We start from the raw sequence: 14,887 nt of genomic DNA, 5'->3' as shown, positions 1-14,887 counted from the left end.
TGGCAGTAAAAACGTTCAGTTTCGGGCAACAGGGCCTTCACTGAGAAAAAATTTGACGCCTCCCCACTTCCAGACGATCGCTCCTTGCTCTGTGTAGGTACTACTCAGCGAAGAAGATAATATATTTGCTATCCCGCCAGCAATCAGACATCGTTAGCTTCACAAGTGATAAGCGCAAAAGTATAAATTAGTGCCTATACTTCGGCGACACCTCTCGGAACTCTCCAACTCCGTGTAGATGAAATCTTGCTCGATGAAACGCATGTTACACGCGCAAGAATGACCACTCACTTTTTACACATTGGCAACTTGTTTAACCAAGCTTCCTTCACCTTATTTTTCGGGCAGAAATGAAAGCATGCACCGGGTTCCATCGCGTATACAGAGCAGTAACCAGACCATATCAACAGCTTAAATAAACTAAAGCAACAACAGCGACGATGCAAGGTCAAAATGTGTGATGCTGGTAGACGCCAAAAAGCAAAACTGCAGAAAAAAACTGCGACTTTTAGCTTGTAAAACACGCAAAATCAATCCAGCGCCTGCTTCAGCAGCAGTAAGCGGAGTCACGTGATCCCACTTGCTCCTCCATGTCAACAGTAGCGCCGCTCGCTCCAGTGGTGCAGCTCACGCCCAATAGGCGCCAGCCTGTCCACCTAGATGGCGCCCTGGAGTCCTTGGACCCAGACTGCCTGTTCCGCCAGTTGGAATAGATCCAGCTGAGTCTCACGGTTCCAGCTTAACAGTAGAACTCCTCGACATGATTTTTTCCCTGTATCTTTACCTGATAGCTTGAATATCTGAACAAGCCTATGCTATATATATAAAGTCTTCCCCATCCCGACATTCTTTTGCATCTATCTGACTATTGTTCCGGGTACACCAATGGCTACAGTGTTAGCCGAGTTAGGAAAAATTCTTGCTTGCAAGCGCTTCCAGACGCCTTCTTGGCACTTATAGTAAATGCTTATTCAACCATGTTTAGTAGTTTATGCTTGATTACATCTTTATACCTTACTATCCTGTCTCTACGCATAGTCTACTGAGGGTCAGAGCCTACTTAGAAGCTGAGATTGAGGTCGAGCTCGCGGGCTCCATCTTCTCCTTGGAGCTGAGAGTGGGGTGGTGCCCATATTAGCCGCATTATTCTGTCATCCTGACTAGTTTCCGTAAATTTTTGAAGCATGGCGCTGGTTGTAAAGACAATCATCGTGCTAGACCGAAGGGGCGTAATCGTACGGTTTGCCAAGATTTCAATTTGTTTGATCCACTGCCCACCGTTCCAACGCTCTATACAGGCGTACTGACGACTCTGTGCGTCGTCGACGGCAGCTTTAGTGTGCTGTAGTCAGCGCTTCATACAAGAAATTTAAAACATCATGGCGCCATCTAGCAACAAACGCTAGAAGCATATCACACGCGATGCGAAAGGAGCACTCGTTTAACTTAAGGACACGCTGGACGGAGCGCAGAGTATAATATAACATTAAGAGCATTCCTGAAAGAAAAAGAACACTGTGCACTCAAGAAAATGAGTGTTACTTTTCCGATATGTCGTGCTGTGTCTACCATACTGATACTGAGAGCGTTTCGTATCAAAAAGTCACTTAGTTTAATTTACGCTATGTTCAATGCCAAATTAAAATTAAAAGCTCCATTTCTCGGTTACTGGAGGGCTCGCTCTATATACTTATAAGCCAAGACCTTGTCATTAGCCCGTTAAATCCATGACACATTTTCGGTTCGGTGTTCGGTCCCTCATCTGGTTGGTCTGTTTCGGTCACCCACACGAAGTCATTAAAGCTACATATCATTATGCAGCGCCAGTGGCCTCTAATGAAACATCATCATGCACTCGAAATTGTGCCTTTCAGTAAACCTTTGATGAAATCTGGAAATTAAGCGTGTCAGCATAATCATTCATGGCAGCTTTTCCTACAGGCCTCTGGTGGTGTTTTTCGAACTATATAGATATTGGAGCGATTCCGCTTCTCGCATGAAGAACTGAAGGTCATGTCGTTCCACGCCAGTAACCTTGAAAGCATGCGCTTAACCGCGTGACTCACTCGCTCGGCAGGTGCCCCTAACCGCGTGACTCGCCATTCGCCTGATATAAGCACGGACGCTGCTCTGTGCTTCGCCTAGCTGTGGAAAAACCGGTTGCAGGTACTAGTCGCTGGACTGTTAGTCGAAGACGCCAGGCCAAATCTGAACATCCTGCAGATTCTGTGTGCCGTTTAATATTTGGACATATAAAAAAATCGCGAAATCAACAGGTGGTGTGTTTTTGACATAATTAAGTGTAGATATCCACCCAAAAGTAGGACAGATGAGGCGCCTTTCTGTCATCAAAAACCACCCTAAAGATAAAATAAGAAGAAAATCGCCCAATTACAATTCTGTGTCACAAGGGCTATTGCGTCTCCTCTCAAGGCGCGGCTTGAACGTCAGCATAATTCAAACCGTCAAACCACGCACAACTTTGCTAATAACCAGTACAATCAAGCGTAACACAACTTTCGCTCGTATCCCTAGTTTCAAGCCATGTATAAACCCTTACAATTTTTCGATTTCCGACTCGAAACTCGAACTCTTTCCCGGCCGCGCCTGGTTTTGATAGAGACTACTTGTTCTTCTGTCGCAGACTTCCTGAAAACATGGCGTTCACTGACTTAACCTGTACCCGCGAGGAGTAAGATCTAACATTCTGGAACTCATTTTGAATGTGATGCCATTGTGGGATGTAATAAGGTACTGTTCTGCACACGCTGATAGGAATAGCCTATAAGCTTTCGATGCATAACATACTTTGTTTTTAAAGACTTTTTTTGATTTCGCACCACTTAGATAATACTGTCCTTAAAAAATCAAACCGGTAGCAAACCGGTTTCTTTTACAGGTTACCCTCCCTGCCTTTCCTCCTTATCTTCCTCCTCCTCCTTGAAAAATAAACGAGCTGCTTTTATGAAAATAATTGGGGAGCGACGGCGAAATATTGCAAGATACATATGTTAGGCATATTGATATAAACGGTCTAAGCTTACGATGCGGAGCAAAACTTTGCTTCTGTAGTGCCGTCTGGGCGACTATAGGACTGCCCACCGAAGGCGGATGGGGTACGTTTACAAGTAATCTTGAGCAGACTATGGAAAATTGTAAGACAATTTTTAACCGCATTAACAGGAATGATCTAAGCTTCCTGACGCGTCTCGAAATTTTGGGTCTCAAATTTGTCTTGCATCCACAAATATATATATATATATATATATAGATATATGTGTGTGTGTGTGTGTGTGTGTGTGTGTGTGTGTGTGTGTGTGTGTGTGTGTGTGTGTGTGTGTGTGTGTGTGTGTGTGTGTGTGTGTGTGTGTGTGTGTGTGTGTGTGTGTGTGTGTGTGTGTGTGTGTGTGTGTGTGTGTGTGTGTGTGTGTGTGTGTGTGTGTGTGTGTGTGTGTGTGTGTGTGTGTGTGTGTGTGTGTGTGTGTGTGTGTGTGTGTGTGTGTGTGTGTGTGTGTGTGTGTGTGTGTGTGTGTGTGTGTGTGTGTGTGTGTGTGTGTGTGTGTGTGTGTACATGTCACGCTTGCATGTTCACGGAAGGTTTGTCAGCTTTAAATTAAGCTAATATCCTTACTTTATTTTATTAACCGGTACTCAATACCGCCATTGTTATGAAACCCAACCTAAGTAAAACATCTTAAAGACGAAGAGGTTAGATCCCTGGCGCACTTCCAGTGCAGTCCCTGCAAAATTAAACGCAGTTGTTAACGGCAAAATTCTCTTGAAAGTGTCTGATTAATATCGCTAATCTCATCTCAGCTGGCCGTCAGCTTTGGCAGGACCTTTTGTCGCCTTGCTATCGCATGTTTTTTACAGAGACCTTCTGCATTCCCCTATACCATGCAGGATTAATCAATGGCGTAAGGGTAAAAAATGCGTAGAGTAATTGTGTCAATGGCATCAGTTTGGGGACAGCTTGCGCAGAGTCTAAGCGATTTAAAATCACCTTGCCATGCGCAAAACCCGTCGACATAAGATTACTTCTAAGTGGGTCAAAGGGTGGAGCAAACTCTGGTCTTGCTGATGATCGCCAAACACCTGCTTACACAGCCAAAAATTACTCAACGGGCAGATAAGCCAGCACGCGATAGGCACCACTTGGCGTGTCATTTTCGCTAATATTTTGGAGCATAAATAACGGTTGTTTGCTCTGGCCGCGAGCTTGGCTGCCCTCTGGACATTCATGAACTTTGTGGTCAAAGGTTTCGGCGCTTCCATGGAAATTCTCTGTCGCTCGCACCCAGGTCCGTTTTGCACGCCCCCCCCCCCCCCCCCCCCCCCCTTCTCTTCCTGTTTCGACACCGTGCTGCCATCACTGCGCCGTGACCAGCTGGAACGAGTGTGCAAAAAGCGAAGTGGTAAGGCTCGGCGTGGAACAATAAATTGCCTATCCGTTGGCCGCGAGACAAGCAGGGCAGGCTCCGCATCGGAGAGTGACCTTCCACCGCGAGCCTTTTGTCTCGGCTCATCAAAGCATACTGCTGGCCTGGCGTCCACTGGAAAAAAAAAAGCGAGCGCGCAGGCAGCAGACGCGCACCTCCCTCCCTTGCTCCCCTCCTGGTATAGTGGACCGGTGGCCATCCAGCGCGTACGAGAGTCGTCGTCGCCACGGTGTCGCCCCTCGCGGGGATTTCCTTTTGTGATGCAAGCGCGCTCAGCCGAGCGTTGCGATCACCTCCTCGCCAGGGTCGAGCCGAAACCTTTTGTTCTAGGGCCGCGCAGGCTGCGGCCACGGCCAGTCCTCTTTTGAACGGAACGCCGCTCTGGGGCCGGCACAGCACCGGGGCGGGCCACGGCCAATTATAACTGCGAACTTGCCGCCGAGAGTCGACGGCGGGGCGATCGTATACAGCGTTGGCGCCACCGCCGCATGTGAAATCAGGTGCACGCACGTCCGCGTTGCCGCTTCTGCCTCTACCGCTGTTTTGCTCCGCACGTCGATTTTCTGTTTGTTTCTCCTTCGCCGCGCTCCTCGTTGCGGTTGCAGGACTCCGAAAAAAGGCTTGCTGCCGTTTCCTTCGGCACGTTCTCGAAGGCTGCCCGCGCTCTGCTGGGGCCTTTTGTTCTGTCGCAGATCCTGCTGCAACGTGTCCCTCCAAAGCTCTAGCGCGCGCGGGGTGGAGATGTTATCGCGCAGCGCGAGAATCGTGTATGGGGATGACGGCACGCTGAAGCGCATTGTCCAGCTTCCTATTGGCGGCGCTGTTGCCACCGCCGTTCTTTTCTCTGTCTCCGTTGCGGCAGGAAGGTGCGGCCAAGAAAGTCAAGGCGCAAATATCGTCTGGGCTCCAAGCTCTTCAACAAATGCGCTGAGCGAACCTGAGCCGCTGGCTGCACTTGCCGTCCTCAGATTCCGCTCACTGAATGTAAGCAATGGCCGCGCAGCCGTGAATGGATGGGCGATATGCGATACTGCGAAGTAGTAAGCAGGACTCAAAGATTCCCAATATTCAAAGTGCGTTGAAATAAAGAAACCTCTAAATTGACACCTGCTTTGCATGTACTTGTAACTATCGGCCAACCGAAAGGCGGCGCCAACGTCGCTCCGGTAGTGTAGGCAGCTGGCGCCGCTTATTGAAGAGGTATAATGGCGGTTCGCTTTCAAGTTTTCATACACCTTTCTGCCCAAAATATAAAATACAACAAAACATGGTCCTCTGCTGTTAATGGCCAATTCACCGCTTAAATGCATTCCATTTGCGCTCAAAACAATGCTGCATCAGTAAAAGCAACATATAAGAAGCGTGGTTAGCCGGGCCCGCATTCATGCAACCCCTGTTTTGCCATTTTGGGCACACGGTTTTGCATTGTTTTACTTATGCGGCGCTCTTAGACTCACGTCAAAGTTCATGGAGATAATTCTTTACTGCGTCGAATAGCAAGCTGTCGATTTCTCCTTATGATATGCTGCGAAAGACGACGCTGTTGCGCATGTCCATGAGCTCTGTAAGAATGAATAATCCTTAATTAAGCAGTGTAATTATCCAACAGTATCTTCAGTATGGAAATGTAACTGTGGTGATATTTGAAGAATAGATGCCTGAATGAAACTATTACAACTAATTCACAGTCCCGGGATGTGTGCCTTATCGTCGCACTCCATGCCATCATACCAAAGCCTTTCAAGCCATGATAAATACTTATACGTCTCCGCCGTCCACGAAGGTAAAATTGGTTCACTGCTGCGGTGTGACGCCTGCGCAGTACGGTGCATGTTTGAGAATAAAAATGGTCACTGCACGTACATTTTCAAAAGGGTAATATTAGAAGAACTTATACATGCTCATTACAAAGCACATTGCGGTGCGTATAGTCATCTTAAGGCCGACGCGACTGTTGCCCGACGCAGATACTACTTTCTCTCGCACTTTCCCCGATGTGTTTGGCGGACCTTAAATTCGATGGCGGGACAATAGCAGCGATATTAGTAAATGCTTCAACAGATTATCGGTTCAGTTTCACAGCCAAACGCTGTATCCTGGACACCAAAACCAATATAGGATCAGTACTATGGTCGACATGATAAGCACGCTTACTCCTTCGAGCCTTTATGTCGCATCCGAATAGCACGCAGGGTTGTTAAGAGCGGTGGGTTGGCAATTACGTGGCACAAGAAAATGTTCAGTGCATAGTTACGAAGTGCTTTATTTCCTAAACAATGTAGCGAACAACTCTTGTCCTTTTTAGAACTTATCAGCTTGCTGATCAATATTGTTCTTGTCGTACGAAAGCGTGGATGGCAACTGTGACACCGCAGCGTTTTGGTTAAAATTGCTGCACATTGCAACTGCCAGCATCTTTCAGGCAATCCGTGTCCCTAATTCTTAGAGTAGGACATGGTTCGTGATGCACAATTGGCAGTTTACACTCAGCTTCCATTAAACGGAATATAATTTACATGTAAGAGGAGTATATTAAGTTTCTTGCATGTTTTACCCCGCCGGGGTGGCGCAGTGGTTAGGGCGCTCGACCACTGTTCCCAAGGATGCGGGATCGAATCCCGGCCTCGGTGGCCGCTTTTCGGTGAGGCGAAAAGCCAGGCGCCCATGTGCTGTGCGATGTCAGTGCACGTTAAAGAACAACAGGTGGCTTAAATTTCCGGAGTCCTCCACTGCGGCGTCTCTCATAGCCTGGGTCGCTTTGGGACGTTAAACCCCAAAACAATCAATCTTGCATGTTTTATCGCGCATTAAAAAGCACGAACAGTTCGAAGAGTTCGAAGAAATTGAACAAGGGTTGACGGGAAACCTGAGTTCGTGAGCCAACGTTTTGACAACTGGACTTGTCTTCATCCTGACTTCGACAAGTGGCTTGTCGGAACGTTGACGACGTTGATATCCGGGCTGCCCCTCAAGCCTTATTCTCTATCCTTTGTCTTTGTATACCTATCTGCTTTATCTCGTTATACTCACGGAAGGTCGACGATAACGTTAGAGTAGCCAAAAAGCACGAATTCACGGGGTTCGCTACATTTGCGCGCGAAATATTTTAACATCTCTTTTATTGGCTTCAACAAACAAGTTACCGACAGTCTCAACATGAAATATGGCATGCTGCAAGCGACCCGTCACTTATAATAACCGCAGGCTGTCGAAGCTTCCTCACGTTCCACGCGCGATCTACCTATGCATTAGAATGTGTGCACCTTTGAGCCCGAGTCTAAGGACCGCAAATCAAGGTACAGACGGGGTCTGAACATCTTGACCCCCCCATTCCCCTTCAAGTTCCGAAACGTGCCGCACTACATGTGGATGCCAGGGGACGATTTGCTCTTGATGACGACGCCGGACGCCGGAGTACTGTGCTGGTCACTAACAGGAGTGCATTGTCAGGTAGCGCCTGCATACAGTGCGGCATATTTAGAAACTTGAAAGAGGGAGGGGGGGAGGGGGCAGGACTTCTGATACTGACTGTACATGTCAGTAAGGATTTAAAGATCAAAATCTGAATACGGGCTTCCTATCTTGCTTTTATTTTATTTTTCTGTTTACTCCCAAAGTATATTGATTACTAGCTGTACCATAATGTACGACCAGTCGCGTGTCGTGTGCGCAGAGCGTGATGCGACAGCCGGTGCCATGATGGTGAGCCGTCCAAGGAGTCCTCCGGAGCGGCTCATCTCGCCGTCGCTGGAGGCGGCCGACCTGAAGCAGGGCCTGTGCCAACGGCGGGCCCTGGAGCAGGGCACCGGTGCGCCGCTTGCCTGCTCCGGCTGCCGTGGACCCATTCGGGAACGATTCTACCTGCAGGCGCGTTGTTTCCCACGTGCGGCAATAGCGTTCCTTTTGCGCATGCGCAGTAGAGAGGCGGACGGCCCCAAGCCGACCAACAGGTAGAGTCCGGGTCGCCCGAAAAGCTTTCGGCGCTGACCCGGACTAAACATGGGACCAGATATTCCTTCAAAAGCATGACAAGTCAGACGTTCTCCCATACCTTGTGCAGCAGCCTTAACAAAGGATGGGATATCATGAGTACCATGGATGCTTAAAATCACCTTTGTACGCAGGAAGTGCAAGCATTATTTTCACACTCTTGGAAGCCCTAGTAGTTGCAAAATGAGCGCTCCGGGAACAATTTGTTCCTGCGCGACAACATTACGAAACGTGACCATCCATGAACAGCCTGACAGGGGTCGAAACAACTCGACGCCGTGCTGAACGAACAGGCATGCTTCACACATTGTCGAGCTGATGCAAACACTGCGTTTAGGTTTGGCTGCACCAACGGCACGGCTCGGAACTGGGGCTTGTGCACATTTTTACTGATAACTCTGTATCTCGAAAGCATCGCCGCTGGGAAAGCCGCGGTCAGTCACGTTGGCAGAGAAAATTAACGCACCATTCCGCTCACGTAATATACGAGTCGATCGAATTCTGGACGTGAGGTATAGATAAAAAAAAAAAAAAAACATGGAGCTCAATCTGCTCTTGCTTCTTCTATTCTACTTTTCTTTTTATCTACTTTGTAAGAAGAGAAGATGCGCAAGACGACTTCTTTCTTAGTATGTCCGCAAACCCTAACATATTTTTTGGCAACACTTTTCCTGTGTCTGGCTTTAAAATCTCATCATTGCAAACACGCAGAACTTTAGGATGCGAGTAAGGAATTTCATTTTTTTTTTTTTTTGGCATTAGGAAAGACATTTTGGCAGATTTGGCTTCAGCAAAGATGCTTGGAATTATAGCGAGAACGGTGGCGCGTTTCCACAGCGCGGCAAATTGAAATAATGGCCGAAGCATTTTCACACAACAGGCAACGCTTTCATAGATTTCATCGTCCTGAGAGCAGAGCGTTGACAGAAGCTTGGGCAGCCGTATCCAGATATACGCGGACCAACTCGAGCTGCACAGCCAAAAAACTGTGCTTTATCAATCGAGAATTCCACAAAGATCGCGTGTTTCGAAGCACTTTTTCAAACCCTGTAGCAACGCGGTGGAGGTGCCAGGTATTCTGATGGCTGCACTAGAAACTGTACATGTATACGCTGCAAAGCGTGCTTCACGCAGACTGAACCAAGGATTTAAGAGAGCAGTAAACCGCAGCTGAATGTAACTAACGGCATAGTTTGCTGCCATGTGGTATTCCTCAGACTGTTTTTGCCTTCCATTTAATTGGCTGTTTAACGAAGATGATTTATGCAAATATTTCCACGCCTGTTTCCAAGAATCAGCCAGACCATTTTTCTTCTACAACAGTGGTACCTTTTGCGGTCGCGTTTCTTTTTTTTTTCACCCATTTAAATAAATCTCGCAAAATCTGCAAAATGCGATGCGACTGCGCTCATGAACTGCCATATTACAACGCTTTCAACCACGCATTGAACGAGAAAAACGTGTGCCTTGACCGTGCCCAAATAAGCGGCAGCCACTCAGGTCGACGGAAACGAAAAAAAAAAAAGAAATAAAAATAAAAAAAAAAGCAAAAACGATGCTACTTTGCACTGCGCAACTTCACTGCTTTCACCTCTTTTAGGTTTTTGCCTGTGTGATAGCTTAGCAAATGCTTCGTATGAATTGGTTAGCGCTGGCCTAGATTAAAGCACACTCTTGACATGTTCCAGGAAAACGCGCTGACGCACTTTCCAAGTCTATGCTGACAGCGACGTCTGCGCACACTGGAGAAAGTGAGCGCGCAGACTTCATGAACTCAAAAGGCGTATGGCAGCGCTATTTGACGTTTGTAAACAAACCAGGGTAAACGCCACAAAGCTTCCGGCATCACTAACAGTGTTTAAAATGGCACCAGTATAGCGCAGGGGCTGACGACGGGCGGGTGCGAGCAATGACCGAAAAAGCGCTGATACCGGCGAGGTGCTTTTGATAAGGCAGCCTTGCCTTTTGTAAGGCGCCTGTGGAGATGGCGGGTGAGCTTTCGAAACCCCCCTCCCCCCCTCCACTTTGGATGATTTCAAGCTGAAAACCGGCCTTCCCAAATTCTTCAAAAGGAAATAATTTGACAGCCACTAGCCAGAACAAAAAAAAAAAAAAAAAAAATTGTTTATAAAGTTCCAGTTCCACAAGAGCGCGTTTACGTGGTTTGTCTAATATCTTGTGGGCTTGCTACGATATGCTGTTAAAAAAAAAGAAAAAAAAAAAAAACTCAACGTAGTATTTAGGAGATACACTGGTATAAAACTTGAATCCGCTCTGTCTTTACTTCCTCTGCTATAATTAACAAAGCGCACAACACCCTAAAGCGAACACTAAATTTTTCATAACAATTCTTTCCTAATTAACTAATTAGGCGGAAGTAAAAAATACACTCAGGAGCACCATGTGGCAGGGAACCGCGTGCTGTGGTCTCAGCCAGCTGCAGTGCACACTATTACGTGAAGCGCATGCAACTCGTTCAGCCGAAAAGCCATCGCGGTAATCCGAAGTGAGAAAAACGGTATCGGAAAAAATACGCACCTATACTTGACGCAACCGTACTTTAGGCAGTGCTCAGGATGCTGTCATAGCATTGTGCTGTTCATTTAACATCCATCTTCTATAGTCAAGTTGGCGCCGGGTTTTTGATGGCTGCACCTCACATGCACCTCTGAGAAATGTATTCTGCACTGCGAAATCAGCTATTGCGCCTTCCTTTCCTCAAACGTAAACAAAAATGTATATATATATATATATATATATATATATATATATATATATATATATATATACTGAAAAAGGCGGTGTTCAACGCACTTCACATCTACTCTTAAGGTGAAGCTTCGGCGTCCCTCTAATTTTTTTTTTTTAATCCTTGGCGCAAATACTAGGAAACGCTGAAACGCCTCATGGCTCGCATTTCTCAAGGCACAAATTACATGAAAAGACTTAAATGACTAAGGAATAGTCCACTGGGAATCGACTGTGCTTCAGAACCCCTCCTCAGCTCAGATGGCAACTATTACTCCCTTGCACTGGTGGTATCTTATGGTAATTTAACGTTCAGAAGTTCTAAGCTGAACAGCAAGTGTACAATATAAATCCATATCGCATATAGTACGCGTTCAACTATACCATGGTTTGTTTGTCACTGTCACTGACGTGAAAATTGTATTCCTGAAAGGGTATTAATGGTGCTCGCTGCGAGAGGCATTTTAGGGCAGCTGAGTCCACCTGTACCTTTGTCCCCTGGGTGTAAATTCCAAGAACACAACACTACATAGCAAGCGACGTTACAGAAGAAAGAATGGAGACAGCGTGATACCTTGTTCCTCCCGATATGGGTCAATTTCCGATAATATATCTATCACATGGCGTACTTGTCTGGTGCGCATGTGTCGTTCTCTCTTGTCGTAAAACAAGTGGAGGTTGTCAACTGTCCCTGTCGAAACTTAAAGCGTACTTTCTAGTAAAAGAAGGAAATATATGCAGCTTGCTATCATTGATGATTACATTGAGCGCTGCGCGTTAAGTAATACTGTTAATTTATTTCGAACTGCTTCAAAAACATCGACTGCAATTAACTGACTAAATATTTAAGGCTCCTGACCGATTTTTTATTGAGGTTCTTGTGCCCCGTTCGTCTGTGAACATGCCACAATCTTCTGTGACCCTGAGTGTTTTAGGCAGTAGAAATACAGCTGTTTTTCGTTCATTATGTGAAAACTGTATTCGTGAGGGGATATAAATGGTGCCAACTGCGAGTGCCATTATGAAGCTCTTTCTCGTCCGTTGCTGACAGGCGCTGGACCAGCCCTGGCACACGGGATGCCTGCGCTGCTGCCTATGCGGCTCAGGTCTGGACTCTCAGGCGTCCTGCTTTGCCCGCGAAGGACGTATCTACTGCCGGGACGACTACCTCAGGTATGCGCCTCGCTGCCACTCTCGCATCCTTGGGGATCGCATGCGTGTGTGGACCTCGTTCGTGCCCGCACTCGCACCGCCGCAAAATTAGCTGGAGAGAGCACGTAGAACAGCAAGAATGTCTTCACGAGAAGAAATAAGAGCAGAGTTAAGAAAAAGAAAGAAGGAAGAGGATTCGTGGTTAGTCTGCAGCAGAGAGTTTGAGCCGACACGATTTTGAAGCCAAATGCAGTCACTCCAAAGTGAGAAAATTATTCTCTCAAACAAGGGGCCCCAACCTCAAGTATCTACAGGCGGTTTTCTTAGCGTGTACTATTAATCGATAGCTCTGAGCATATTTTGTCAAATACCCGAGAAACACGTTGATTCTGTTTTAATTAGCTGCTGCTTGTGTCCTGTGTTTTCAGCGGGAAAGCTAAAGTGTCGACCTCAGGTGCGCTTTTACACTGTCCACGTCAACATTTAACTTGTGCGGCTGAAGGAATCTTTAAGCACAAGTGTCTGCGTGGCTTGTTTAAATACCATCCTCACGGGATAACTGCGGTTTAGAACGTGTCAATGCTAGCTGATTTGGTGATTTTATACCAAAAATAAGAAAGGTGTCCATGGCAAGCGTTGGCGTGACTTTCAGTTCTGTAAGGTGAAAGTCATTATTTGCTACATGATATGCAGGGCCCAATAAGGTGGCGTAATACCTCCGTCTGGCAATACCTTCACAACGCTGAGAAAGTAAAACTGCACATGGGTCTAAGTCGCGAAGTGTCTAAGTCGCGAAGTTACTTCACGCACAAATACCGTCCAGATCGGTCGCTGCCTGCGCACTGTGCACCGAGCAGTCGCGAATGGTTCTTGAGCATGCAAGTGCGTTTTCTTTGCATTTTGAAGAGTATTTTGAGACGGAATGTGCGTAACAAAAAATCAATGGAGCTGCGAGGTGACATTTCTATGTACTTTAACTTTATTAGAACATCTTTACAGAAGAGTTTCGGTAAGTTTAATGGTATAGGCGGTTCTTCTAGCGAACTTCATTATAAGCATACGAAGTCGGACATAGAAATCAGTTGAAAGTTTAAGCTATATCGTTTTGTAACACACAGAAACCGACAACCGCGGCCTTTAATCCGTATCTTCGCTATTCTTGAGTTGGCTTTCCCGCGATACACTCTGCCTAACTAATAATGGAAGAGGCAATTCAGGCCTTGCGACGTAAGATATGTCGGCGCGGTTTCATTGTTTACAGGTCGACGTATCCCATGTGAGAAAAATAGCTGCTCACGGGCAGCAGTGCACGACATTATTAGCTAGCGTTTGTCTCGGCAAGTACCGCGAGCGACTTCAGTCATTCAGGCATTTCGCCCAAAATTCATGGGGTAAGAAACAAAAAAACATAACACCTGTATTTGGCATCCTGCTAATGTAATGCCATGGTTAAGCACTAGGGTGATAGTTCAAAAGAATACACTGTGCTTTGCAGCGATGCCTCTACACGAAACTTCTGCGACACCGAATAATTTTTCAATAACCTCCATATATTTCGCACATCCACGCTGACACCACCGCAATAGGCCGCATATTATTAAACGAAACAACTTAGAAGGTGCTCGCGAAGCTCCTCCTAGACGGGCTCCCGCATACACGTATGGGTCGCCATTAAGCTACACCAGATGGCCCTAGGAGATATACATTGACGATCAAGCATATGCAGTAATACTAAACCACCTATAATTTCTGATTTGCAAGGTTTTTCTTTTTTTTTTTTTGCCACCGATGCCGCACTGCTGTTTGAAACTTAAGAACTGATCGGTTTTCGGCAGAGCTATAAGTAGCTCAATGCTGAGAGCTGGTAAACGATAGCGTAAGGGCCCCGTGTTGTAAAAACCCGGGGTCGTCGGCGTCGCCAGGGGACATGTGCCGCTCGTTACCGAGCAACAGTTGAAGGTGGACTAGTTTGCCTTCCATGATTTGTGATAAACCAGCGGGAAAAAGACAAAGGCCAAGACAGAAGGCGGATGGCGGATGGCGGGGACAGAAGTGCCGAAATAACGTTATTTCAGAAAAAAAGGGTACAACATATTCAAGCAATTTTCGGTCGGGATTGGCGCTTCTGTCTGCATCGTATTTCTTCCTTGACCGTTTTTTTTTTTCTCGCTGGTTCATCAAGGCTGGACCCTAATAATCCGAGGAACCTTAAAAATCAATCAGAACAATTCTCAGAAATGTCCGCATTATGGCAATTATTGGTGAAGTTTCGTAACATAGTCAAACAAGAATGTAAAAAATGAACTAGGTTTATTCAGGGCGAGTATGAAAGTTCGAACACGGGTATTGAAGGTCGCGAAGGTTCCTTGGTACAGCCGTGTTATAATTTATTCAAAATACCTTACAGGGCCCAGAAGGGCATAAAGTAAGGGGGGGGGGGGGGGGGGGGGGGCAAATAGCGAAGTACAATTGGGACAAATTAGTTAAATACAACGCGCAGTACCAGACAGAGTAAAAACAATTATTATTATACAGGGAAAACATACCGACAAGACATA

At 46.5% G+C, this 14,887-nt stretch overlaps 1 protein-coding gene across 1 annotated transcript in view; it reads left to right on the top strand.

Annotated features, from left to right (window-relative positions):
* The window catches only part of LOC146202456 (LIM/homeobox protein Lhx9-like), a 51,297-nt gene that overhangs the window by 7,121 nt on the left and 29,289 nt on the right, over positions 1-14,887 (top strand). The window contains exons 2-3 of the mRNA XM_084584686.1: positions 8,113-8,306; positions 12,229-12,350. Of these exons, the coding sequence (XP_084440812.1) occupies positions 8,113-8,306; positions 12,229-12,350 (316 nt within the window). The remainder of the gene's footprint in view (positions 1-8,112; positions 8,307-12,228; positions 12,351-14,887) is intronic.

This window comes from Amblyomma maculatum, chromosome 1, assembly GCF_055883805.1.
Source record: "Amblyomma maculatum isolate TAMU_Amacu chromosome 1, ASM5588380v1, whole genome shotgun sequence".
NCBI lineage: Eukaryota > Metazoa > Arthropoda > Arachnida > Ixodida > Ixodidae > Amblyomma > Amblyomma maculatum.
The sequence above is the reverse complement of the archived record's forward strand: the minus strand, read 5'-3'. Positions and strand labels throughout refer to the sequence as shown.